At 53.0% G+C, this 25,707-nt stretch overlaps 4 protein-coding genes and 2 non-coding genes across 9 annotated transcripts in view; 1 reads left to right on the forward strand and 5 right to left on the reverse strand.

The window, feature by feature from the left end:
• The window catches only part of SMG6 (SMG6 nonsense mediated mRNA decay factor), a 118,194-nt gene extending 109,118 nt beyond the window's left edge, over positions 1-9,076 (reverse strand). For 2 of the 3 annotated variants that reach the window (XM_040615665.1, XM_040615654.1), the window contains exons 1-4: positions 6,115-6,243; positions 3,311-5,081; positions 1,013-1,205; positions 202-312 (exon numbers count right to left, since the gene is read on the reverse strand). In XM_040615665.1, the coding sequence (XP_040471599.1) occupies positions 202-312; positions 1,013-1,205; positions 3,311-5,081; positions 6,115-6,208 (2,169 nt within the window). In that variant the 5' untranslated portion in view covers positions 6,209-6,243. Of the gene's footprint in view, positions 1-201; positions 313-1,012; positions 1,206-3,310; positions 5,082-6,114; positions 6,244-8,994 lie in introns of those variants that run through there. The other variant, XM_040615674.1, reaches the window with a different exon arrangement.
• On the forward strand, positions 6,312-8,548 carry SRR (serine racemase). Its single transcript, XM_040615858.1, has 7 exons — positions 6,312-6,502; positions 6,684-6,819; positions 7,055-7,158; positions 7,232-7,351; positions 7,453-7,527; positions 7,765-7,974; positions 8,262-8,548. The coding sequence occupies exons 1-7, from the start codon at positions 6,335-6,337 to the stop codon at positions 8,457-8,459; spliced, it is 1,011 nt and encodes a 336-aa protein (XP_040471792.1). The 5' UTR covers positions 6,312-6,334; the 3' UTR covers positions 8,460-8,548.
• On the reverse strand, positions 8,948-15,490 carry TSR1 (TSR1 ribosome maturation factor). 2 transcript variants are annotated; one of them, XM_040615791.1, is made up of 15 exons: positions 15,355-15,490; positions 15,161-15,264; positions 14,631-14,847; positions 14,418-14,552; positions 13,451-13,872; positions 12,999-13,158; positions 12,512-12,669; positions 12,011-12,213; positions 11,396-11,558; positions 11,063-11,173; positions 10,574-10,706; positions 10,039-10,155; positions 9,602-9,742; positions 9,404-9,478; positions 8,948-9,308 (listed from the first exon to the last, which is right to left on the reverse strand). In XM_040615791.1, the coding sequence occupies exons 1-15, from the start codon at positions 15,452-15,454 to the stop codon at positions 9,130-9,132; spliced, it is 2,418 nt and encodes an 805-aa protein (XP_040471725.1). In that variant the 5' UTR covers positions 15,455-15,490; the 3' UTR covers positions 8,948-9,129. The 2 variants fall into 2 exon arrangements, with proteins under 2 accessions (XP_040471725.1, XP_040471714.1); XM_040615780.1 differs by having other exon boundaries at positions 13,445-13,872.
• LOC121082808 lies at positions 10,419-10,511 on the reverse strand. Its single transcript, XR_005826138.1, has one exon. It is a non-coding gene; the product is annotated as a small nucleolar RNA SNORD91 family (small nucleolar RNA).
• Positions 11,849-11,941, reverse strand: LOC121082807. The gene has a single exon (XR_005826137.1). It is a non-coding gene; the product is annotated as a small nucleolar RNA SNORD91 family (small nucleolar RNA).
• Positions 15,491-17,724: 2,234 nt separating the features above from the next.
• Positions 17,725-25,665, reverse strand: POLDIP2 (DNA polymerase delta interacting protein 2). Its single transcript, XM_040615856.1, has 11 exons — positions 25,484-25,665; positions 24,880-24,961; positions 24,079-24,176; positions 23,217-23,313; positions 22,671-22,746; positions 21,975-22,082; positions 21,601-21,737; positions 20,550-20,576; positions 20,239-20,364; positions 19,761-19,840; positions 17,725-18,202 (listed from the first exon to the last, which is right to left on the reverse strand). Exons 1-11 carry the CDS (start codon positions 25,648-25,650, stop codon positions 18,088-18,090), a joined length of 1,113 nt encoding a protein of 370 aa, XP_040471790.1. The 5' UTR covers positions 25,651-25,665; the 3' UTR covers positions 17,725-18,087.
• Between the last annotated feature and the right edge of the window lie 42 nt (positions 25,666-25,707).

The following is a 25,707-nucleotide window of genomic DNA, read 5'->3' on the forward strand; positions in this document are numbered from 1 at the left end:
TGCAAAAGAAGCTAAGAAATGTTAATGCCTCAGCACTAGTTCAACAAGTTCTCTAGAAGCTGAGAAAGATTTCCTGCAAACATACTGGCATCTGTTTGGAGCTCAGCTGCCTACCTCCCTCTTGTCAAGGGCAGCACATTGAGTTCAGCACGTTGCATATGACTAACAGGGTAAGAAGCCTCCAGAAGGAAGCCAACCTACCATTTTCCTCAGAGGCTTACTGCGGATGACCATCCCGTCCATATAGTCCTCTAGCTTGAACTGGTACGACACCTGCAACTTTTGGAGTAGGCCATCAAAAAAAGAAGTGCCCTGCAAAACACACACATACTTAGCTGTTACAATCTTTCTGATGATGAGTATAAAAATCATCACACCATCCCTACCACAGGCAAGAAAGAAGCCTCCTCTCCCTGAGGTTTGGCTATTCAGAAACAACAAGGAGGTCAGGGGATCTCCAGCCTCAGAGGTTCTCAAGACTGAGCTAGACAAAACCAAGATTGACCTGATCTAGTGTTTGAGGAGTCCTGCTTTGAGCGGGAGGTTGGACTAAATAGCCCTCTAGCAGTCCCTTCCCACCAACCTAATTCTATAAAACACATCCTCTCAGATCTGTAAGCCTACCTTCGACAAAGAGTAAACTGAGCTGCAGTTTAACACAATGAATTTTAAGCAAATGTGATAAAGATGGCACAAATACCTCCTTTTCATTTCTCATTGTTTAATTCCACTTCAGGGCATTTGTTTCATTTAGCTTAAATCAGTTTCTAATTAACATAACGCACCAAAACAAGCCTGGTTTAAATTATAACAGATGTCCACCTGGACCTACACCTGCCACACTAAACCATAATCCGTCTGAACATTCTCCTTGCACAAGGATGGCTTAAGGCACACAGAGATATGAATAGGATCAAGAAGACTACTTGCCCAGTCACACCACCCCATTCCAAACACCAGCCAATCCCACCCAAAGGTTTAGTGGAGTCTGGGGATGTTTCACTCTTCTTACCTCATCTAGAAGCTGGAGCAGTTTGTTCCGAATTTCTTGGGCATTTTCTCCCTGAGGGTCCTTGAGGAGCTGCCGGAATTTCTCTATCACCTGGTAAAACGCATTCTTCCATAGCAGCTGGTCCACATTCTGGGTATCAGAGAACTCTATATCCATCAGGATGCACTGTTCATACAGCTGTAGCATCTCCATCCTACAACAAAACACAATTAGCGGTCAACACAACAGCAACTGCCCAGCCTGGGCCTGAGCTGCCAGAGCACATGTGCCGAGCCACCTGCTGCTTTTCATCCAGCAAGCACGAGATGTCAGCAGTTCATCCGGCTTGCACGCTGTGGCAAATTGACGCTTCCACACTCATCTCAAAGGGAGATGAGAGCTGTTACAATCAAACACCCTTCCTGCTCCAAGAGAGCAAATCTGAAAGGACCATCCCCCTTGTATGTACGCATCGGAATGGATCAGTTCCTGGCAAAGAGCTCTGCTACAGTTCTGCCACTGGGAAGAGCAAGGCACAAGCATCTCCTGATACTAACATAGAGAAAGCACGCACTGCCAGGCTCTGCTCCTTCTGAGCACAAAGTCTGGCTACAACGAGCCAGGAACAAAACCACAAAGAACCAGAGGGCAACAGAGGCCTTGCCATTGAAACGATCCCCACCTCCCTTCCATCCATCCAAAATACACAGCACAGAGACCCCACTTCCTCAAAGACGAACAAGAGCTGAGAACATTACACCTGAAGGAAATAAAGCCTCTGAGTCCCAGAAATCACGTTCCCCTCACCAACTACCTACAGCCTGGCCCAGATGCTGGAGCAGAATCCTTCCCCTGAATTTAATAACATAGTTGCAAACTAGAAACAGCTCCACAATATGTGGGGCAAGTTTACAGTAAAGGGGATCCTCAGCTGTTACTGTCTCGGCAGCCTCATCCCTTAAGAGTACTTTGAGGCCTACAGAAAACAGTACTACAGCGTAGATGGTAAAGCCTGGAGGGAAGCCAGGTGGCAATGCCTGGAAGAGCCCAACAGAGTAACAGGAGGATGCTGGCAGGTTCCTTGTGCAAAGAACAGAGCATGGTTCTGCTGCCCTGCCCCATGCAGTCCCCAAAGCCTGTGCACACATGCACTTGGACAGCACAAACACTGACCAAGAGAATTAAGAAGTTTCTGCAGATGGGCATCCGATAAGCAGCACTTGCATCCAAGAGCCCCAGCACAGCTCCACAGACAGGCTGGCAGCACGCACTCAGACACAAGCAGGAGACACCAAGACAGAGGGACACTGCCAGCAGGGACGGGGTCAACCATGCCTACGCTCCCAGGACAGGGTGGGCTTCACACAAGCCACAGCAGCACTGAGCAGTCTTTTCTCGCCCTCCAGACAACAGCTCTAGGTGACCCTGACACCTTGAGGAAGGGCTGAAACCTCTAGTGTGGCTTCAAGCGCAGACATATCTCACCCTGTGGTCTGTAGCACAAGTGCCCAAAACAACAAACAAGCCCTGAAATGAGCTCACCTGCTAATTTTGCTGCCAGTCAGCTCCAAAAATAAGTCCCCAGGGAAGCCCTGGAGACTCAGAGGCCACAGGTAAATGTGAAAGATGACAAGTAGAAACTTGCTCCAGCCTTGTTAACCACCCTCCAGAGCACCAGTGTCACTTCCCACATGCTAGCTGGTGTCACCAGGCTACTCCCACTGGACCACTGTATGTCACAGCATTAAGTGATGTCAAAAGCAAAACCACCTGGTGCTCGAAAGGTGCTGTCACTGTTACACAGCATCAGAAACCCACACAAGGCTTCACAAGTACAAGCTGACAGTCACCGCCCCTGAAGTCCAGAACACAAGTCAGACAGCAGATAACCAAGGACAGGCAAAAAAGTAGAAGTCCACCAGCAAATACTGAAAGCATATGAGAGCACTGGAACTGAGAGTGGCTCCAGCAAAGGCAAGAACCCAAGAGCCACAGCAGGTGCCTGTCCTGCTCCTCCACGGCCCTGCGGACAAGGGCAAAGCATTCCACAACCACAAAAAGCCACGGCTTAGCTCCCAGCCCAAGCAAATGGTATCTTCACCCACAGTTTCCTCCCAATACACACATACCACTGGCACGTGAAAAACAGACCCAGTACATCAAAAGCTAGCAAGCCACTACCCCCTCTTCCAGTTTCCAAGATGCTGATGTCTCCAGTATGCCAGATCCCCAAGGAGACAGCATTCTCTGGATAACAGTTCTAGTAGTCCACCCTGAAAATAACTCTGCCACACACCCCGCTACAGCACAGGCACAAACCTCAGCTGGGCCATCTTCTCCAGCCCCTCCGGGCTAATGCGGTCTCTGGAAAGCAGATTGCTGAGCTGCTGCTCCTGGTTCCCAGCCTCACGGAGGAGTCTGCTGAGCTCCTGCTGCTGCATGTTCCGCATCTGCTGCTCCATCTCAGGACTCAGAGGAGCTGGGGGGAGTGGGCCACACATGTACTGCCCCACCTGGGGAGGGTACCCCGGGTAATAGGCTCCTGGGTATACCCCATTGCTTGGACCCATAGGATACTGCAGGGAGTACCCACCGTAAGGATACTGGGAGCCTTGACCAGAGGCCCGAGGGTAATAATAGGGATTATCAGAGTTTTGGAACTTATAGTAGGATGTCTGACCCTGGCGGGCTTCCCCCCAGGAGGTGGGGCTCACTTCATCGTCCGTGTCTAGAAAGTGAAGCTGAGCAGTCTGGCTCTTCAGAGCGGGTTTTTGGTCCGGGTTATTTGGGTCCCACAGCCTGCGAGCAGTGCCGCCTCGGCCTCTGCTTCGGGGGCCTTTACCCCCAGCCCCGCTGAGCAGGAGCCTGGGCCCAGGGTGACTGGCTTCAGGAGAGCCCACGGTGCTGGCAGAGAAATCAGTGTTGGCAGGCAGGAACAGAATCCCACGGCCCCTCCCTTGGGGCTCTCTGCTATGGTTCCTCGCCTCAGAAGGCTCTGAGTCTTTGCAACTAACAAATGCCTTCAGAGGCTTCTTTTTATCTGTATCTACCAGACTGATATCCCTGTTCATAGTTTTGCTGTCAAATGTGACTCGAAAGGGTCCCTTGACTTCCCTGCCATTGCTGCTCCATTCGCTCTCACTCCTAGAAGCCCGACTCTGCTCTGAATGCTTTTTATTATCCAAACCCCTACTGGAGACATATGCTTCTGCCTCGTCGATTCTATCGTCATCCAAGGAGTCAGTGGAGGATGCAGAGACCTGCTTCCTAGGACGTACTCTTTCTCTGGCACGCTCCTGCCGCCTCTCCACCCCATCCACAAGTGGAGCTCCATCTATGCTGTTGTTGCTTCCAGCTGAGCTTGTGCTGCAGGTGCGGTACCGGCTCCGACGCTTGTCAGAGCGGGAGTACCGTTTGGTAGAGCCCAGCTTCCCCTGCATCACCTCATCACTTTTTCTCCTTACCCTGTCGCTTCGCTCTATCCGTCTTCCTTTTTCTCCCCTTGAGGCTTTCACTCCTTCCCCTACCTGGCTCCCCTCTCTATCCTCCTTGCTTGGTTTGGTTTTCCTGTTACTGTCCTTTCCAGTACCCTTCTCAGCCTCTTCATCTCTCTCGACTTTCAGCTGCTCCATCTTACTGGTGACTTCCTCAGAAGCTGAGCGCAGGGATGGTTCTTTAGCAGCTGAATGCAGACGTTTCCCAGGCTGGTAGATCTGCTGGTCTGGCTTCTTGGTTCTCCTGGTGGTTTTGGAACACCACTCATCCAGAGCAGGCTGCTTGGACAAGTTCTCCTGGCTCCGAAGACCACCTTTAGTCTCTGCCTCTTCATTTTCCTGCAAAGGACCATTCTGCTTGGGACCACTGCCTTTGCTGCAATCCTCCGTGACTGGAGCCCCTCCTCCCAAAGAGCCTTTGTCACTGGCACCCTCCTCCTTGCCCTCCTCAGCTCTGCTCCTCTGGTTCTCTGAGGCCTCGTGCTTTGGTTGCACAAGCTTGCTCCTCAGCCGGGACAGGCCAGGCTTGTAAATCTCCAGGTCCGGGCGCCTGTTGTCTTTGCGATGCCTTGGCTCCTTCACTTCTTTCATGTTTTCTGGGGAGAAACAGAAGAAATTTATTCCCACCACAAACCAGACAGGGACAAAAAACTGTATCATGACAAATACACAAGTAGAAATATTAAGTAAAGGGAAAGAGCCTACCACCCTTCAGGGCAAGTCCAAGAGAATAGACATGAAAATCTACATCAAGGTTTACAGAAAACCACAAAACAAGAGTAGAAAATGAGAAAGTACAACAAAGCTGACCAAACCCTCGGCCACCTAAGGTACAACAAAGCTGACCAAACCCTCGGCCACCTACAAAACACAAATCCACAACAGGTTTTACCTCAAAGCGACAATGAGCCAAGAAAAGGAGAGATGAGAGCACACTGCCAGACTTGAGCAAGTACCAGCCATAAAGTTTTAGTGCTACAGGTTTCGGCAGCAATTCCCTGCCTGCTGTTGGTGCAGGAGCTTTTCTGCCTGCAGGTGCCACCTTCTCCAACAGCCCCCCTGCACTGCCAAGGGGTTGTTTGAGTCACAGATGCATCTTCCCCCCTTGCTCACAACTCAGTAACGCTTCTCTCCTCTCTATAACTGTGTTTACACAACAGCTCCTTAGAGAACACAGCCTGAACAACACACGATAAAGTGTTTCACCAAAGCGGGGCCGTTACGTGCTGCGTTTTCCTCAGCTTTGCCCGCCCGGCAGCAGCTCGCGGCCCCTCAGCCAGACGGGACCGCGCTGCCAGGGGCTCGGCCCGGGGGCGGCGGGGGACAGGCCCGCCCTGAGGCCGGGGGAAGCCGCGCCCGCAGCTCCCCAGGGGCGCCCCGCAGCCCCCCCGGGGCCCTGCCCTCCCTGCCCCGCCGTCCGCCTGCTCGCACCTCGGCGAGAACCGAGCCCCGGGCGAGGCGGGCCCAGCGCGGCGGTCCGGCCCCGGCCCCTACCTCAGCCCCAGCCAGGCGGCGCGGCCGAGGGGCCCGGCCCGCCCCCGGGCAGGTGCCGCCGAGGGGCGGGAGAAGCCCCCACACAGCGGCTCCCGCCTCCCGCCGCCGCCCCGCCGCTCCCTGCCGCCCCCTCACCTCGCCCGCCACCAGCCGCGGCGCGGGCCTGCGCCGCCACCATGTCCCGCAGCTCGGCGGCCGAGACGCGGACGCGCTCCAACCCCTCCGCCATCTTCCCTCCGCCGGGGGGGGGGGGAGCGAGCCGGGCCCGACGGACGGCGGCCGCGCAGGGCCAAAACGCTCCGCCGTGCGCATGCGCGCTCGCCCCCGGGGCCGCCGGCCGCGCAGCACCGAGCACATGGCGGCACCGCCCCGCCTGGCCCTGGCCCACGTGCGGGCGGCCGAGGGGCGGCTGCGCCACCGCCTGCCCCGCACGCCGGTGCTCACCAGCCGGAGCCTGGCCCGCTTGGCCGGCCGGCGGCTACTCTTCAAGTGCGAGCTCTTCCAGCGGACCGGCTCCTTCAAGGTGCGCAGAAAGCCGCTGCCCGCCCAGCCCTCGAAGCCAACGTGGCTCCTGCCCCCCTGCGCGGGGGCTGAAGGGCTTCCCAGGGCACGGGGGGCTGCCAGGAAGGAGGCTCCCGGCCTGCCCGCAGCACCCTGTGCACCAGCTCCCAGCAGCAGCGCAGGCCCCTGTGCTCTCCTTCCAGATCCGCGGTGCCCTCAACGCAGTCAGGAGCCTCGTCGAGGAAAGCGAGCGTGCTGGAGGCGCGCTGCCCCGGGCTGTCGTGACACACAGCAGCGGGAATCACGGGCAGGCGCTCGCCTGTGCCGCCCAGGCAGAAGGTAACGCTTACCCCGAGCTCCAGCCCCGGCTCAGAGGGGCCAGGCAGCAGGTACAGGGCCAGGGGTATGTGCCGAGCTGGCTCCTGGGCAGAGGCAGCTCCACAAACCCAGCTCCACTGCCCCTGGAGATAAGCAGTGGCATTCCACTCCTGAACACCTGCAGGAGCTAGCATAGCACTAACTGGCTGCTTGTGGCTTTTTGGCTGTTGGATTTGCCTCCTCTTCCATCACACAGGGATCCCTGCTTACATCGTGGTGCCCCGGACAGCCCCGCACTGTAAGCAAGCTGCCATCCGCAGCTACGGTGCCACACTGGTGCCATGCGAGCCCAGCGACAAGGTAAGGCATGGAGAAAGCAGCCAGAGAAGTGGCATAGCCAGACTGAGAGGCAACCATCCATGCTTTCCCCTAGTCCAGAGCCGAGACAGCAGCTCGTGTAGTCCAGGAGACGGGAGGAGTCATGGTGCACCCCAACCAGGAGCTTGCAGTGATGGCAGGGCAAGGCACAATTGCCCTGGAGGTGCTGGAGCAGGTGAGGAAAACGCACAGCCTGGAGCTCTGCTCCTCAGGCAGGGGCACAGTGAAAAGGAGTGCCCGAGGTGCCAGAAGCACTCACGCTTCCTTTCTGCACAGGCACCTGAGGTAAATGCAGTAGTGGTTCCTGTTGGAGGGGGAGGAATGATTGCAGGAATAGCAGTTGCCATCAAGGTAAGGCAGCAGCTCATCTGGGACACAATGGCTGCATCTCCCTGTGGGAAGGGCAGGGCAGGACTCCCAAGGCAGGCAGCAGCTTTTCTCTTCAGAAATGGACACTCTGTTCTGAAAATCTCTGGGTGCCTGGGGTCTGCACAGAAGCAATGTGACCTGCTTGCCCCCCTGCCTGCACAGCAGCAGCAGACAGGCATACACTAGTTTCAACCAAGTGGCTCTTCCTGCTCTCCACAGGCTTTGAGACCAGATGTGAAAGTGTTTGCTGCTGAGCCACGCAACGTGGATGACTGTTACCAGTCCAAGATAAGAGGGGAACTGAACCCCAACCTTCATCCACTGGATACCATCGCAGATGCAGTTAAAACGAGCATTGGCCCAAACACATGGCCTATCATCAGGGATTTGGTTGATGATGTCCTGACAGTCTCAGAGGAAGAAATCAAGGTAAACGCTCCCGGCTCCCTTCTCACGGTAGCTGCCAGGAGGCAGCTGCCTCCAGCCATGCTCTGCCCCTCCACTCTCACCCCTACGCTCTCCCAGGGCAGCACAAGCCCCTGCACACCACCACAGCTGTGCAACACCCACACTGTCTCCAGCTGGAAAGGGCTGGCGGAAGCTCTGCTCTCCCTTCCCAGGGCGCTGCAGAGAGATGTGCACATGCAGTGCCCTCCGCAGCCCTGGAGCAGCCTGTACTTGCTGCTGGGATGACAGCTGCTGCTCTGTCCTGACAGCAAGCCACGCGGCTGGTGTGGGAAAGGATGAAGCTGCTGATTGAGCCAACAGCTGGCGTGGGAGTGGCGGCTGTGCTCTCGGAACAGTTCCAGGCAGTCCCTCGGGATGTGGAAAATGTTTGCATCGTGCTGTGTGGGGGAAACGTGGACCTGAGCTCCCTGACCTGGCTCACAGACCTCCCTGGGAAAGCAGAATGAGAACAGAGCGGTGTCTCAAGCAACGGAAACCTCACTCTGAATTTGTAGTCTGGTTTGTGCACTACTAAAAACAGACGAACAACCCCAAACATTTCAGAGTTTTTGTAGAGGGATAAGGGGGAGCTGGTGCTGGTCTCTACAGCGCAGAGACAGTCACTTGGTTCCACAGTAAAGGGTTGCTACTGGGGGGGCCTGGAAACAAAGCACTGCCTGTTCTCCCCTCCACAGCTGCCCTGCTCTGGGATAGGCCTCCAGGGAACTGGGCTGTCACTCTCCCCAGCTGCTACTTCACCTTTCTTTCTCAGCATCACAATAATCCCAGCAAACTCCTGCCTTTGATGCAGCAAAATCCCCACACACATCACTGGGGCAGGGCATGAGGGAAAGACAACAGCGCCAGCGAGCCAAGGGGCTCCCACACGAGGTGTGCACGCAGCCTCTCCCTTTGGCCTCCACAACCAGCTACCACAAAGACAGAGGCACTTGGATGTTTTTGAAAACATTTTCCATTAAAATAAATAGCTGTAGCTCGTACCTGAGCAGCAGCTGGTGAGACAGCCACCCCTGTACAGACCCGAGCAGTAACAAGACATCAGTGCTGTCCTCACTGCGCACAGGCTGAGAATAGCATCCAGGGAGCTAAGGCACAAAGTCCAAACATGCTGGAGACTCATTCCATTTCTACCTCCTGCACTGGCAGCACATTCTCACTCCTCACCCATGGCACAGGGTCTGGAACATGGGGGTCATAAGTCCATTTGGGAAAAACACGCTTGTAGAGGTTCAGCAACACTGTGTCCTGGGACTTTAGCTGTCCATCAAAGTGGCACTTCATGTGACCATGGGTCCCTAGGCAGAGAGCAGAAAAGGCCATGAGCCGTCTCTCCTGCCCAGGAGGCCCACATCCTGCCCAGCATCAGAAATAAATATTGAATAAAACCTACCTAATGGCTCCTTGATGTGTCCTCTACGACCCCACTTTGTCCTCAGCTCCACTGGCTTAAACCACATTACATCATCTGGACATAAAAGATAAAAGGCAGGTAAGAAACCAGCTTTGCTGCATCAACACAACCACCACCGCAGGGGCAGGAGGTCTGCTTCCACATCCCCTCTTCCCACCACACAGAGACAAGCCATACCTCTGTTAAAGAACATGTATCGCACGACAGCCGTCTTGGCAAAGATCTTGAAAGGATGGCCACTGAGCACCAGCCGCTTGATGACAATTCTGTCCGGGTCCATGGAAAGCAGAGAACCAGTGGCGATTAGGTCATGCATTCCTGCAAGGAGAGTCACTAATGCATCAGAGGGCAGCGCCACAGAAGGTGCCTCCATCACCGGCTCCCCCACCACAACCCCCTTCCACAAACAGTTCCAGGTCCAGAGCAACCCCCCAGCATGGACAAAGGTGCAGGTCATAATGGGGAAGGAAACGTGTTAATCTTCTCCAACAGTGTGAAGGGGGCTGCTTTTTCAAGTCATACTTTCCAGAGAGGTGCATTTCTAAGTGGGGTGTGGGAATAGCCTGCAAATGTTTGTTTCCCAGACACCGCCTCCTCAGCACTTACCAACTTACCATTACTTCTCTGTTTAAAAAGAAGCACTGAGGCAGGAGGGAAGGTGATGGGAGCGTAAACAGTCACCACCACAGCAGCATCTGGACGCAGGAAACGCTCCAGCTTGTGCTTATCAGCTAGGACAGAACAGCAATGGGTCAAGTTCAAGCCAGCAGCAGTCCTACGCTCTGAGAAACCCCACTGAGCCCATTTTTCCCTGGCAAACAGGCTCTGTGCTTTAGCAAAACAGGTGATAAACACCCCTCTTCTGCTGGCATGGAGTATCGGGGAATAAAAGTGACCCTCTGAGCTACCAGCTCGCTGCGTGGAGCCTGCCATGGCCTTGCCCAAACCAGTGAGCCACCTTCCCCAAGCCAGCCACTCCCCACTGTTTAGTGCCTCCACTGGAAGCCTCAGAGCCTAGGAGTGAGTCTTCAGAAGAGTCCTTCAGCCAGGTTCAGACACCATGGCTAAGACATCACAGGCTTCCTGCCCTAGAAACCGCAGCCCCACCTCTTGGCATAGCCATGGCCACCCCACTGGTCCCTCACAAACCTGAGGTGTGCTGGGAGAACAAGGGGGATGCTCGGAAGCGTCTGAATCCACAGTGAAAGATCAGCTCCTCTTTTGCCCTCACTGGCTCACTGTTGCTTGGATGCCGATGCACCAGGAAATTCAACACGGACATCTGCAAGAGAGGCAGCGCTGTGAGGGGCTGCCAGCAGGGCTGGCAAGTGGTGGCAGACAGAGCAGAAAGCAAACGGGATGCTGCAACAGAGACGAACGCCCTAGACAATGGCTTCCCAAAGAACTGCTGGTCACCAATGCAGACACCTCGGCCAGGCTCAGACACTGGCCTAAACACCCGTGACAGCTTCAGCCTGCACTGACCAAAGGGAAGGTCCTACATTGAAACGTGAGCAGTGAGAGGAGATTTCAGGCCAAACCCTCTGCAGCTGGAGCCTCTCCAACTCATGCAGCCTGAGAGAATCAGACAAGGAGCTGTACACCTACAAGATTATCAGCAGGGCCATACTTACTCACCTTTTGTTCATGGGGAAGCAGTGAAAACAGGACTAAGGGCTTTCCTTCTTTGAAGCTCTCCATCACTGAGACAGGAACGTTGCAGACATGAAGTGTAACATACCAGCCAACCTGCCAAAAAAGGATCGGTTGTAAATACTTCTCTCAACAAAAAAGTGTCAGAAGTAACATGGGCCTGGGTTAGAGAAGGAGTCCAGGAGAGCAGTATCATCCGAACTCATGGCTTCACGCTAAGAACCAGCTGGCTGAAAGGTCCACCCAGCCACCTAACTTGTCTTTCCTATTAGGAGCAAGGAAACACAGTAGGGGAAGAGACCAGCAAAAGGGAGTTACCGAGGCTCCTTCAGTCTCCCCTTTCTCTATTTGCCGGAAGAGGTGCTTTCTGGTTCGGGAGAAGTCTTGGAACTGGAAAATCCTGGCATAATCCCTTGGGAGATTCTCTTTGGGGTCCCACGGAGAAGTCCGGAAGCTCTTCAACCCTCTGTACTTCTGGAACCTAGGAGAACAGATAACAGGAAAGACAAACTACGTCACTTGGGGTGCACAGGCAGCATCTTCTGTGGTCCGCAGGGACTCACACCTTCAGAGAGGGCAAAGGGAGCAAAGCAAACGTCAGTGCTCAGAAAAGACACTAGTGCTGAGAGAGCTAGAAACAGCAGCCAAGTCCCCAGGCAACCTGCCCTTGCATCAGGGCTCTGCCCTTTTCCACCCTCTTCCAGGTCAGGATGCAGCTCTCCCTGCTGCAGGGAGCTGCCCAGGCCCACCCACTGCCCCCCAGCTAGTGCCTTCCCAGGAAGCCTCAGAGCCTAGGAGTGAGTCTTCAGAAGAGTCCTTCAGCCAGGTTCAGACACCATGGCTAAGACATCACAGGCTTCCTGCCCTATCTCACCACACCAGACAGACAGGAACCCTCCAGCTCCTCTCCCAACAAAGCACCCTGTTTCTTACCGGACTCTGGCAGGTACGTCGCGTGGCGTGTCCACCTCATCCGGAAACATTTCATCCATTCTCTCCTGTTTGTATCTCTCCAGCATCTGTTCATCTTCCTCCACCTTCTCATCATACTGGTCATCCCGCAAGCACTCGGAAATGGTCATAGTCTCGCACTCCTCCTCTGCAGGTTCCTCTTCCTCCTCACTGCTTTCCCCCTCCTGACACACAGGGCAGCACAGAGCCCGTGAGCACATGCAGATGTCCACACAGCACTGCAAACCCTGCTATACTTGCAGTGTGTGAATCATGACCCAAGCTATACCACCACAGCCCCTCACCTTGGTATCTAACAGGCAAAAAAACGCAACATGATACACAGAAGAGATTTAGCAATGGAAATCCAGGCAAGTCCTGGCGCTGTGTTGTGCCCTTGCATAGAGCAAGCCAGGACAGGATTGTCTTAGGATATGCAATAACAGCCTGGAGACTGCCTGCAGCATCAGCTCTTGGAGGTACCTGGGAAACTGCCTCCTCCATCATATCATCGTCAATGTCATCATCTTCATCATCATCTTTCTCACTGCCTTCTTCTCCATCATCCACAATCCAGGCAGCCTGGTACTTGGATGTGCCTTTGGGGACCTTCACCACCCTCCTGTTAGCCTTCAGAGAAGCTGTAAGATTCCCACCAATGGTTAATACAGGAACAATTCTCCTTCCCCTCAGCAACATTTACAACCAGGACAGCCAAGATCAGCTCTAGACTAGAATCACTGTTGCCCAGCACAGAATTTGCCAGGGCCCAGAAAAGGCAGCTAAAATGTAACCCTGCTACCTGCCAGGCAAACCACATAGCCTGCCAGTCAGGTGATGGGGCTAGGCAGGGAAGCCCAACTAGCATGTTTATTCGCAGCCATCCTCAGCCATCCCAGTGACAGAGGATTTCTAACAACACTCATAACAGGGACAAGGAAAAAAATACAGAAGTATTGCTGCTACTCACCCTCTGCTTCTTGCAGTTCTTCTTCAGTAGGCCACGTCTGCTCGCCTTCCATAGGATCAGGAACCACTTCTGACTGCAAAGACTCCTGCTTATTTGGATCTGCCTTCATCAGGACCTTAATGTCTTCCTCCATCTCATCAGTACCATTTACAGAGTCGTCCTGAAGGGCAAGAGCAGAGCCCCCAGCTGTGAACACACCTAACTCAAGCTAGCAACCAGTCTGAAGCGAAACTCCCTTCAGTATCTTGTTCATTATGTCATAACATAACATTAATTAAGTGCTGTGGGCAAAGAACCTCAGCTCAGTGGCAGAACACAGGCCTACTGGCTCTGATACAACTCCCTTTCCCCTCCCCCTAACCACATACACCCAGTTGTATTTTCCTGATGAAAGTTTAGAAACATTATGTTCTAACAAGACAGCAAAGCCCTGACCTCCCACAAACCTGTACCTCCATGTCCTGACTCCTCTTCTGTCCTTTAACCACTCGGGGGTTCAAAGAGAGGGGGTCAGGGGGAGCATCCACCTGGCTCATCTGGAAGTCTCCATGCCCCACAATATGCAGCAGACTGTTCACATCAAGGGTCTGTCCCCGGACAAAGCCAGACACCTTCAAGGTCCCAACCAGGTCGCTCTCCTGACCAGGCACAAACTCGGCAGTGTATGCGAGCAAGTGAGCCCGCCTGTCCCGAAAAGCGAGATGCCGCTGCTTCTGGGTGGCGAGGTGCCTCAGCAGCAGCAAGGACTCCTGCTCTGTGTTCAGGGGGAAGAGTTTGACCTCAGGAAAGCGCTTCTCAATGGCTTTGGCAAGTTTCTTCTTGGCATCTATCCGCTTCTTAGATGGCAAGTCAGTGCCCCCTGGGACAGCAAGAGCTGCCAAACAGTGCATAGAACAGAGTTCAGGATCAGATTGTAAACCTTTCTGTACCCCTTTTACCAAGCACTGACAAAACACTCAGATATCAGCACCCAAATAACAGATTCACACCACAAGGTGCAAAGGTAGTTTCACATAGTCAGAAGAACCCTTGAGACAGAAAACCTGTCTTTACAGACAAGATTTTGAGACTAGATGAGACCACGGAGATAAGGGCCCAGGAACCGAATTTAGCAAAGAAAGCCTTTGAATCCCTTTGCTCTGCACACCTACATAACCATGACAATAGTGACACCACCACACACCCAGAGGCCTAAACCTAGAACATCCCTTCTAGCTCCAGCACTCCCCCACCACAGCAGTAACACAAGACAGCGTAACAATGGCATTCACCCGACCATGCTACGCTCAAAAACAGAGCGGTCAAAGACCTGCAATCACCTATTAATATATGGAATTTTTTACTGCACAATAAATTCCCATGAGGCACCCCCTCGACATATACCCCACCAGAAACCCTTAAAGTTTCTCACTCGCTCACCATAACTAGGAAGCCCTTGTGCAAAGAGGCAGGACAGGCAGTGCTCCCCCGCGCTGTCCCAGCCATCTGCAGGATCCAGGATGAACAGGAGGGAGTCAGCAACCTTTGCTAGATCTAAGACAGAATGAAGGTCCCCTGCACGCAAAACACCTCCATTACTGAGGCTACCAGGGTACGGAGCCAAGAATCACACCAACAATAGCATTTCCTCACCTGCCTGTGCTGTCACAAAGCGCCAGCGCTGCTTGAGTCGGGGGCAGAGAAGCGCAAAGCCACCAGCTCTCCCATCATCCACGCAGACAACAGCAGAGTCCTGGCTCCGCAACAAGCTGAGGGTGTCATGGGCTGCAGCCCTGCTGTGCAGTGGCACCAGAACCACAAGGTGTGGAGGCCCGTCCCTGCTGCCCAGGCTCCGCTTCTCCAACAGCACCTGTGGGCAGAGCTGCAGAGCATGAACCCCAACCCCAGTCCAGCTCCTGTCCCGGCCCCGAGATCAAGGCCGGATCCACCTGCAGCTCCACCCGCACTCGCTCGGTGCAGCAATGCTCTGCTTGAACCGAACGGAACGGACCCAGGCACCCGTCCCTCCCCCCCGGCCCAGCTCCCCATTCCCCCGCAAAAACCCAAACCGGGTCGGTGCCCGCAGGGTCGCACCCCCCTCGCCACCCGCCCCGGCCCCATTCCCGCTGCCCCCTCGCCAAGAGCCGCCTCGCCCCGTTTCCCGCTCCCGCCGCGGCCCTCACCGCCTCCTTGCGCTGCCGGCGGAGCTGCAGGGCCTGGTGCCGCCGATCCACCCTGCTGAGGGCGCGGAGCCGCCGGCGGGGCTGGGCCTTGACGGGGACGCGGCCTGCGGGGAGAGAAGGGTCAGGCGGGGGGGCGGCGCGCAGAGCCGGCGGGGATCGCGGCGGGGAAGGCGGCCAGGCCCGCCCCGCCTCACCTCCAGCGCGGCGCTGCGACGACCCGCTGTGCTTCCCGCCCTTGTGCGCCTTGTTCTGCTGCTTCAGCGGCCCGGGCCGGTGCGCGCCTGCCGCCACCATGCTGCCGCCTGGCCGCCTCCGCAGCACTTCCGCTGCGTCACTTCCGGCGCCGCAGGGCACGCCGGGAGCACACAAACTAAGATGGCGGCGTGAGGGCCGGGGCGCGGTCGGGCCCCGGGGCCGCTGTGGGGAGGTGGGGGGTGCCCGAGCGCCGCTGGGGGAATGAGAGGCAGGAGCGAGAGCCGTTCCTTCTGCGCTTTATTGATTAGGTTTTTGTACAGGTATTTACAGGAGAGGAAAGCTGCCCGCCCGCGGGGAGGGGGCTCACCCCGGCCCTGGAAACAGTCTTGGGGAGAGAAGCGGTTGAGGAGGGGCCCTCCCCGAGCGCCGGGCCCCGCAGCACCGCGCCCCGGCCCCAGGGCAGGCCCGGCCCCGCCGCCTCCACGCAGACCGATGGAGCGGAAACATTCCTGCGCCTCGGCCCAGCCCCGCTCGTTCCCGGCAGCGCTGGTCACCTCGGTTCTTGCCAGTCATTACCCTGCCAAGAACGGCTGTTCCTGGGCCCCAGGCCTCTGCCCTACCCTGCCCCTTCACACCAAACACGCCACAGCTGCCAAAGCTGCTCCCCCTGGCGCTGGCAGAGCCCCTGCCCCAGGACCACGCCACCACTTAGGAATACAACTGCTCTCTGCTTGTTACTGGAAGCTTTAGGTCCACAGCGCCCCAGAAGCATGGGCAGGTGAGCAATAGGGTTAAACATTTACAGCGGTGTTGTAACTGCCAGTAAAGCTGAAGTCAATAACCCAAGGGAGACACAGGGCAGCTGGTACTCCGAGCAACTGCATAGGAGGAAAAAAGCAGGTTCCTACAGGTCCCCTGCTTCCTCTGAACTCGGGGCATCATCCCCCCACTTCTCACCCTGCAAAGAAATCTGCATGACAGCAGCAACATGGGGTTGTCAGCTGTGGGCTGTTCCCTACAGATCCTTTTCTACCCCTAAAAGCAGGCTGGCTATTGAAACCTTTCAAACTCCAAAAGCAATGTAGATAGCATGTCCTACTTGACACAAAGGAAGACATAAAATTAAGAGACCCATGACAGATAAGCACTGTTTAAGCAGTAGTAATTAAGTTTCTCTATACAAGTATCTGCCAACTGCAGGACAGCACACAAGTCTCTTCTGCCAGCATTTCCAAAGTCTGTTTGTCCATCAGCCGAGACAACCCATAGCACGGCCACAGCACCGCCTTGCGGAGCCAGACACGAAGAGGCTGTTCAGAGAGGACTTGGGGAAAGAGTAAGTAACTAGCATATGCCTCAATATAGAAAAACAACAGTCCTATGAGTTAGTTATACCTTGCCATTTAAGGAAGATCAGGGAAAGGAGCAAGGCTGGAAACATTCTGCCCAAGGTTCCTATCACAAAGCCAACTACCTCACGCTCCACAAGTCTCCCAGAAACCTGGAAACCCAGAGACAACCAGAAGGGTCCCACCACACAGGCTGATGTCTCTCCAGGTCTCTGCAACCCTCAGAGCTGCCAAGAGTTGCTCTGGCTTGTAAAAAAAGTTAATACCCGATTTGCACTGCAGACTGGGCCCTTCCTGTAAAAGCAAAATTCCCCCAAATCCACACCTTGTAAGCTTACAGGTATTTCACTGACCTGCACAGTTCTGCAGGGCCTGCCACACAGACTACCGAAAAAAAAAAAAAAAAAAAAAAATCACAACCCACCAAGCTGAGCAAGTAGGAGCAGAAAACCAAGTGCTACCTCATTGTCGCTGACAGCACTGCAGGTTAAAACAAGCTTTTCCTGCCAAAGCAGAAACTACCAAGAAAACACTGTTACAGCCGCATCACGAGCAAGGGAAGCACCCTCCAGCAGCTGGGACACACATGCCTGCAGCAAGGCAAGCCCTTGCAGGTGGAGGGCCCCCTTCAGCTCTCCTGCACTATCACAGCACACAGCCTGGTGCTCTAACACACACAAGACACCGTGGCAGCCTGCTCAGCACCACCTGCCAACCCACCTTCCCACCTCTGCACTCCCTTTCTCTGACAAAACAGGCTCCAGTGCACAGCCCAGACAGGCTGTGCAACAAGGAGCGGAGCTCACAGGCTGCTCTGCCGCGTGCTGGCTAAATCCCAAAAAGCAGCTGCATTGCAGGAAGGATGAGCTCACATTCCTGCTCCCGAAAACAGCCTCACTGCTGCCCTCTGAAACAGCAAGAAGTCTTGGGCTGACCCCACTTTGCATGGGCAAGGGAGAAGCAACAAGCTGGGGCAGGCTGGATGCAAAACCTAGGCCTTGGTTTATAAAGGAAGACTGGTTGCAACTGGAAGGGCCAGTTTATTAGAGAAACCTCACATTGCAGAGAATTCACAACACATTGGAAAGGGTCCAGGCCTGCCGAGGGGGCCAGTCTGCAGCAGCACAGATCTACATCCCCCAGCTCCAACCCCAGCAGGTGCCACGAAGGGATGGGTTAACTGTAACACAGCTTATGTTTACAAGCAGCCCAAGAGAGCCAGTATTAAAGTTCAAAAAAAGCCTCCCCGTTAGACAACAGTTAAAACAAAAATGGTTTAAAATGTTTAAAAGCTCTGTGTTCTTGGCTGCAGCATAATGATAATGGGGAGGCAAAGGTCTACAACACACACAGGCCTCTGTGGGTCTCGGCACTCAGTCTGCTCTACCAGTGAAGGCCGGAGGGAGGGGTCTTCTCGTCTTTGTTGCTTTCCAGAGAAAAGGGTGGGATTCGGACATCAAAGTGGGAGCCATCAGGCCTCTCAAATCGAAAAGTACCCCTGCAAAAATAATGGCAGAGATCACCCTGAGGCCAGGGACAAACACAGGTACGAATCATCAGCAAGAAAGCAAGACATGAGCTCTTCCATATCCTGCACAGGGACTCTGGGGCTCTATTTGCAGGGCCGGCCCAGCAGCAAGTACCTTGGTTCAACAGCAAGAACATCTGCCTGCCAAATTGACTCATTTATTGGAGAACTCCTGGGCAGTTTACATCACATCTCTAATGTACATTTCCTGAACAAAGATGTCATGGTTGGAGCCTCCAGGAGATAAACACACTCCACACATCTGCGACAGTGTTTACCTAACTCCCACTCCACAGGAGACAAAACCATCCAAGCTATTTTTACAAACTAGTTACATGTAAATTCAGATTCATATTTCTTGGCAGAAGCTCCACTGGTTAAGAAGTCTGCGACAATATGAAATCCCATCACAGATGTAATTTGGAACAGCTTCTGCTTTGCATTTCAGAACTGAATCTGCCTGTCCTTGTTCAAACAAGGAATTTGTTTACTGCCTTGAACTACAGGCGACTGCACTGCAGAACATGACACGGGCAAGAGGATTGTGGAGATAAACCAACAGGTTCTCATGATGGAGAGGACACAGTCAAACACCAGAAGTCAAGCTGAGCAGCTTCTGAGCTGCAGGACCTTTGTCTCTTCAGGATGCATGCAGAGAGGGAAAAACTACTAAACAAGCTGGTTTTATTCCCCAGGGCATGCATTCAGGCAATTCAAAATGCTTAACATGGCAAACAGGAGTATATCCTATAGGCAAAGAGCCGCTCTCTTGTTTTCCCCAGCAAAAAGGCAGTTCCAAGGCAGCTTAACTCCCAAACATGTTTACTTAAAAAATGCAAGCCAGAAAGACCTGTCATATAGAAGACAGAGGTGCCTGCACATTTCTTGTCCACACAGAAATGACACTAGATGTGCTAACATAGCTGAAATGCATAACAAAGGGAAATGGCTTTAACCCTGTGGCACAGGAAAAAGAACAACACAGCTGAGCACTCTCCTACCTGCACTACCAGAAGAGGATACTTGAACACCAGTTAGAACGAGGGCCTTATCTGGCCTCAACTGGGAATAACCCCACACAGCGATTCCTTGTGGACACAAAACCGCACAGCTTCACACAGGGATAGAATCAAAGCCCAGTCCTCTCCCAAGAGAGGATATCAGTGCACACATCCCTGCTGCCTGGGGAAACACCAGCATGAAGCCAAGCATCCTCGTGCATCAAGGACTGAAAGGGACAGAAACTGAGGAAAGCAGAAGATGGAGAACTGCTTCATGTCTTTTCAAATCCAGCATAGACCACAGAAGAAAGATAAATTAACCTGAAACTTCTCTTGGTGCAAAGAATCAACAGATCATCTTATCACTAACTGGGATACCGCTATAGAGAAGCTCAAAAAAAATGTATGCTATCAAGTATGTCCCATTCAGTCCACTTCCACCCACCTTTCAGCCAATAACTGCGTCCCAGTTCAGCGCTGTGGGGCCCTATATCTAAACCACCACTGCAGTAATAAGTGCTTCTTACCACATGTGACCACTGGATGCCTGCAGGGAGACATGACTGCTGTACTGAAATGCCGGCTGTTCTTTGGATAAAACTGGTTCCTGAGAAGAAAAGAGACCACGCTGCATCAGCAACAGATCTTAATATTTCTCCACAGACAGGCATCAACAGGAAATTTATATAGCAAAAAGAAAAACAGAGAGAGCCACACCTGAGCATCGCTACCAATTGCACAGCAAACAACTCGCCCACTGAGTAGTGCCAAAATCACACGTCATTCCAGTTTTCCTGTTACCAGTCATTTAGGATCATTCTCTAATAGTATGAAGTTTTGATTAATGCACACTAACAACTGATAAAAAGCTCGTGATTTTTTTCATTGCCAGTTTCCTATTCCATCTATTTCTACTGCCACTAAGCAATTTACCAGCGGACCAACCCAAGCGAGAGGACTCCAGCAAGGCACTGTGCTTCCCAAGAGAAGCTACACAATACCTACCCTTCCTACAACGCCACGGCCCCTGACAGTTTCCAAAGTGCCAGACAAGCTAAATATCCTCCAGTGCCGTTCTCGGAGTTGTACCACTTCGCTGTCAAGGTTCTCCAAGCGAATACAGTAGCGCCACTAGACAGAAGAAAGACTGTTATCAAGAACTGCAATCAGCTGCAAACAGTTGATAACCCATAGCCAATACTGGGAAACAGTTGCCAGGCAAGGGCTACTCTCCCTCAGAGCTTATCACACAGCAGTGATGCCACAGCAAATAAACTCCTTCCCTTTAGCTGCTTCATGAAACAAAAGGCACTTACCCAGTAGACATGGGAATTCTGGGCTTCCTGTCAAGAGAAACAAAAGACTTTAGCAGCTGCCCTTCAACACTTGGTGCCAAAACCTCATCAGCTGTCAGCACAGCACAAGCACGGGGGCTCTCGCTTCATGCCAGATCGACGCGGACAACTCACATGAGCACAGACAGCTGCTCTCCGAAGCAGTCCATCAGTTACCGCCTGGCACTGGCTCTGCTCTAGACATGTAATCATGAGGTGGGAGATTTGCAAGGATCTCGACTACGGAGGGTTGATCTCCATGTTAATTACGCACTTTCTACAGATTTAGAAACACCCGTTTCCTTGCCTTCAGGCACCTGTTTTTCTGACAACGTTAGGACAAACATCAGTTGGGCTTCACAGAAGTTGCAAATCCACACCAAAACGTCCACCTGTCACAGCACGGGCCCCCAGCAGCTGTGCTCGTCTGGACTTGGAAATCAAACTGCTGTGGTAATTCCCAGCCCTCCCACTCAGAAGTCTACTGGAGCCTCCTCATTATTTGGGATGGTCCACATCCAGTTGTTATGCTATAAAGGGCTCGTAGTTATCAGCTAAATCCAGAAGGCTTTAACCAAACCCTCTAACCCATATTAGAGCCAGGAAAACAGGGGTAGACACCCACAGCACCTCATCCCTGGGCAGGATAACAGGCACATCTGTCATTACGGGGCAGCTGGCCTCACTGCCACCTCACACACATGCCCATCTGTGACTGAGGCAATAAAGGACCAATTCACGAGCCTTCCTAAATATCTCGCTAGCAATGTTCTGCGGAACAGTACAGGGTATTTCCCATCCTACAAATAACAAACACACACTAATATTCAGAAGCTGTCCTCCAAAAATGTATGGCCAAACAGTTTCTTGTTCATCTCTCTGCTGGACAACATGACAAGGAAATCACAACTGTGATTAAAAAGTCATTTCTCCAGTAAGAAGGCGGCACCTTCAGCCAGTAAACTGGTCTTAGCAAAACATGCAAGTTAAGCAGATCACAGAACTAACACAGCAACACGCAACACAGACCTACCCTCATGCCCATATAGAAGGGGATAACTGTGACGCGGATGTTCTCCGTGGTTTCTCGGTGCACATCAGAAAGCTCTAGCCAGGGATGGTTCTTCTCCTGCCAAGCACACAGCGTATCCCTTGCTACAAAAGGTGGAACTGTGGGGAGGGAAAGGTGAGAGTTTATGCAGAGAGGCATACTGTATCCAGAGCGCTCTCCCCTCAGAGCAACTCCTTTCACAGTTACAAAAACTATTTAAAGGAAGCTTTACTGTAACAAAACCCAAACCAGACCACAATTTTTCCACCATAACTAAGATGACGGGTTCTGGGTACTTGTTATAGAGTACCTCGGGCATCCGGCTCTGAAGAGCTCTCTCTGAAGCCAGAGATTACCTTTTGTTTGGTCGTACATGAGAAACCTCTCGAAGAGCTCATGTTGGATGGGCACTTGATCAGTGGAGCTGTAGGGAAGGATATCTTCATGGCTTACATAGTCTAAACCTGAAAAAGAAACCCCAAAACTGTTCAGTTTCCCTAGCAAAGAGCAGCTCAGAAGTCTCCTGGCAGAAAAATGGATCACATTACCAAGAAGGAAGCCAAAGATAATACTGCCATGACTGCAAGTATGGAGGAAACAGGCCAGTAATAACCCTTGGCAGCATTCTCCTGTGCAATTTCTCCACAGAATGATTCCTCTGATAAACACACACAGCCTGCGAAGCAACTGCACTGCCACAAAAGGACTCTGGGCAAGAAATGCACAGGACAGGAAGAGATCTAGCTGTCCCAATAATAAACTAGACTAGCCCATATACAACAGGGTATGCGTACGGGATCCGTCTCGAGAGCTCAAAGCAGGCATGCCTGTGTCCGATCACAGTCTGCCCAACTTCCATCTGTCCAAAACGACTTCACATACTTTAGTCATCCTGTTGTCTTTAGCCCAGCCCTGAACTACAGACAGATTCCCTACAGGAACATCCTGTAGGAATTGCTGCTTCACTGGCAGAGGTTGACTGTTGATGACTGTTCTGACCTCATCTCACGAAATCCCCGTCTCCACAGAGGCTGAAGGTGTGTTTTCCTCACCTGGTATAGCATAGAGAGCTCTGCTGTCATCATGATTTGCCAGGAACGTCACTGCTTCCGTCTGCGATCTCTGGGACTGAGAAAAAGGGAGGTTTCTGTCTTTCTTGTGGATTATTGTGGGTCAGTTGCCAGCCACATTTCAGTTTACTATTGTGATTTCTGAAGTGCATAATGTTTATTTTATTTAGCCAATTCACTGCAGAACATCTCTTCTTTTAATTCCTCTAGGCTAATTCTCCACCCAAACAAGAGAGGAGCATTTTCAATGCTGCAACCCACATTCATAATGACTGTACACAACAGAGTAGGAACGCCAACAGGATCAGGAAAGGAGGTTGGAAGAAGGAAACATGATCCAGAAAACAGTCACATGACATTTCAGATTGTCTTTCTCAGGGAAAATATGTCTTGAAGAACAAATTTGTTCTGAAATTCTAAACAATCAAGTTAGCCACCACAGCCACCGTCTTTCAGTACCTGTCCATCTGAACCATTCATTAAGGAGAAGATATTTAAGTTTCAATACCAAGATTATTAGTTACTTACTATATGTGGACAATCCCGGGCATCTATTAGCACCTGATAGTAAGTATGTGTTTTGCCCTTGACCTCTTTGGAACCGTGGCCTGCCACATTCTCGCTCCTTAAAGAGAAAAGCAGAGCACTGAGCTTGAGCACAGGATGGCAGCAAACTTGTTACCAGGACCAAGCACATTCATAAACAATATTTTTTTAAAAAATACATTTCACAGTCTGTAATCATTCAACTCCATCCAAATCAAATTCATGTCAACCACCCACACAACAACAGATGAGCCAAGATGACAAACAGTGTTTGTCACAGGCACAACAGCTCTGTTCTCAGACTGAGAAGTTCTTCCTGCTCAGTCCAGTCTCCTGTTTGGGGTGGCTACTTCCACTGCCCCCCGATCCTCATCCTCATCCCTTCCCAGCACAGCTCCAACACGGACCAGGGGGGAAATGGATGGAAAAGGGGAGAGAACTGAACAGCAACTCAGTCCGCAAGAAGGATGAACCTGGCCTATCTAATGGGTTGAAACTGGGGAGGCAACTGACAAATCCAACTCACTGGAAATTTACAGAAGCCACAGCCTGCAATTTTAACACAGGAACCTGGACCTAGCTCAAAAAGCAACACAAGGGGGTGTTTTTGTGATAAAAAGTGCCAGGAGCATGATTACTTATTTTTTTTACTTCCTTCATACACACACTCACTCTCATCCTTCATACTTCCACCCTGTCTCTAATTAACACAAAATTAATACTCATACATTCACACAAAACAGACCTATACCACTGTCCTCCTTAAAAAGACTTGTTTAACGCAAACAGGAAACACGCTAAAAAATGTAAATGTAACAGTACAACATATAAACCAAATCCTTACTTCTCTGTGACAGGAGAAGCCACATCTCGATCATAAAGCCTGGCTTGCCAAGGAAACAGGACTATTCCTCGATAGCCAAACACACTGTGAAGAAATAGCTGAAAGGAACAAACAGTTGCATTTGAATACACACCAAGCTTTAAGAAACTTAAGGTACAAAAGAAAACATGAAGCCAAAAGCCCTTTTCTAACAGTGTTTAAAAAAAAAAATAATCTGTTAACTGAGGTAAAATTAGAAACATTTACAAAGGGTATGAATGTGTGGGATGGGAATACGGGGAGAATCACCACTGTGTGAACCCAGAAACAAAGAGGGAACATAAACAGTCTGGAATGAGAGAAGAAATTCACGTCATCTCTACCCCAGAAAAGTGAATGGATGAACCAGTCATCAAGTAATAGAACAGGAGAAGTGCAGAAAGGAGACCAGCAGGGGAGAGACCAACCAGGAACACAGAGACACATCTCTGATTACTGAGCACAGAAGTTACAAGTTTAGTTGTTACTTCTCAAATTCAGGGATTGTCTCTTCTGCTCCTAGAGGGAGAAAACCCTTCAATAACACCAGTGGGGCAAACGCCATTGCAGAAACAGTCGCGTCACGCACGCTGTAGATTCTTATCAACTTGCTACTGTCAGATGACTGACAAACTGCAGACACAGCAGAGACAAGGAGCACTGAACTGTGAAACTTCTGGCCTTCTGCTACAATGCCGCAGCCTCCTTAGGGGTAAATCACTTGGCTACCCAATCCCTGTGAAACCACCCCCAGGGTCAGCTCTGCTCCCCAGAACCGCTCACCTGACCCGTCTCGTATTTGCCGTGCTGCTTGGGTGCCTCGAACACCCCCACGGGCTCCAGCACTTTGCCCTCAGGACGGTTCCTAGGAGCAAAAAAGTGGCTCGGTGGGTTTGCAGGGGCTGAGCCAGCCCCCAGGCCAGGGGGTACACAGCCCCCAAGCCCCAGGCGCTTCCCCCCACCTCATACCCGCTCGGGTACCACACGCCCCCCCTGAGAACCCCACCACGCGCTGGGCTGCCCAGTGACCCCCCGTTTCCATGACTCCAACCCTTTGCCAGCCTCCCCATTCCCAGCCGCCCTGGATGTCCCCCACCCCCTACCCAGTCACCCCTTTAGCCCAATCCCTCCTCTCCCACCCACCCCACCACAGCCACCCCGACAGCCCCCAGTTCCTTCCCAGCCTTCCCCCACTGACCCAACCGCACCCCACACACCCCCCAATCACCTCCCCAACACCCCTCGCGGCCCCCACCACCCGCTCGCCCCGACAGCCCCCCCCCACCCCCCTTCCCCTCCCCCCAACCCTCCCCTCCACACACCCGGCCCGGCCCAGCCCGCCCCCCCGGGCCCAGCCGCCCCTCACCGCGCCCCCCGCAGGCCTCACCGCGACGAGAGGTGCCGCCGCGGCAACAGCAGCGGCAGGGCCGCAGCCCCCGGGCGCGGGGGGAGCCGCGGGCCGCGGGCCGGGGGCTGCTCCCAGAGCGGCAGCCCGCGGGCCCGGCACCGGCCCAGCGCCGCCGCCACGTACCGCCGCGCCGCGCAGCCCGACATCCCGCGGCCGGGCCAACCCCGCCGCCAGCCCACAGTGCACCGCGCGCTCGCCCCCCG

This window comes from Falco naumanni, chromosome 1 (genome assembly GCF_017639655.2).
Source record: "Falco naumanni isolate bFalNau1 chromosome 1, bFalNau1.pat, whole genome shotgun sequence".
In the NCBI taxonomy this organism is placed as follows: Eukaryota; Metazoa; Chordata; class Aves; order Falconiformes; family Falconidae; genus Falco; species Falco naumanni.

Excerpts from the sequence above, each read along its gene's own strand:
- SRR (XM_040615858.1), top strand. The coding sequence starts at position 6,335 with ATGGCGGCACCGCCCCGCCTGGCCCTGGCCCACGTGCGGGCGGCCGAG. Across the intron at positions 7,159-7,231 it reads CATGCGAGCCCAGCGACAAG|TCCAGAGCCGAGACAGCAGC; the intron begins GTAAGGCATGGA and ends GCTTTCCCCTAG. Across the intron at positions 7,975-8,261 it reads TCTCAGAGGAAGAAATCAAG|CAAGCCACGCGGCTGGTGTG; the intron begins GTAAACGCTCCC and ends CTGTCCTGACAG.
- TSR1 (XM_040615780.1), bottom strand. The coding sequence starts at position 15,454 with ATGGTGGCGGCAGGCGCGCACCGGCCCGGGCCGCTGAAGCAGCAGAAC. Across the intron at positions 15,265-15,354 it reads GTCGCAGCGCCGCGCTGGAG|GCCGCGTCCCCGTCAAGGCC; the intron begins GTGAGGCGGGGC and ends CTCTCCCCGCAG. Across the intron at positions 11,559-12,010 it reads GACGTACCTGCCAGAGTCCG|GTTCCAGAAGTACAGAGGGT; the intron begins GTAAGAAACAGG and ends CTGTTCTCCTAG.
- POLDIP2 (XM_040615856.1), bottom strand. The coding sequence starts at position 25,650 with ATGTCGGGCTGCGCGGCGCGGCGGTACGTGGCGGCGGCGCTGGGCCGG. Across the intron at positions 20,577-21,600 it reads CCTTCTATATGGGCATGAGG|GAAGCCCAGAATTCCCATGT; the intron begins GTAGGTCTGTGT and ends TTCTCTTGACAG. Across the intron at positions 18,203-19,760 it reads GCATCCAGTGGTCACATGTG|GGGTACTTTTCGATTTGAGA; the intron begins GTAAGAAGCACT and ends TTATTTTTGCAG.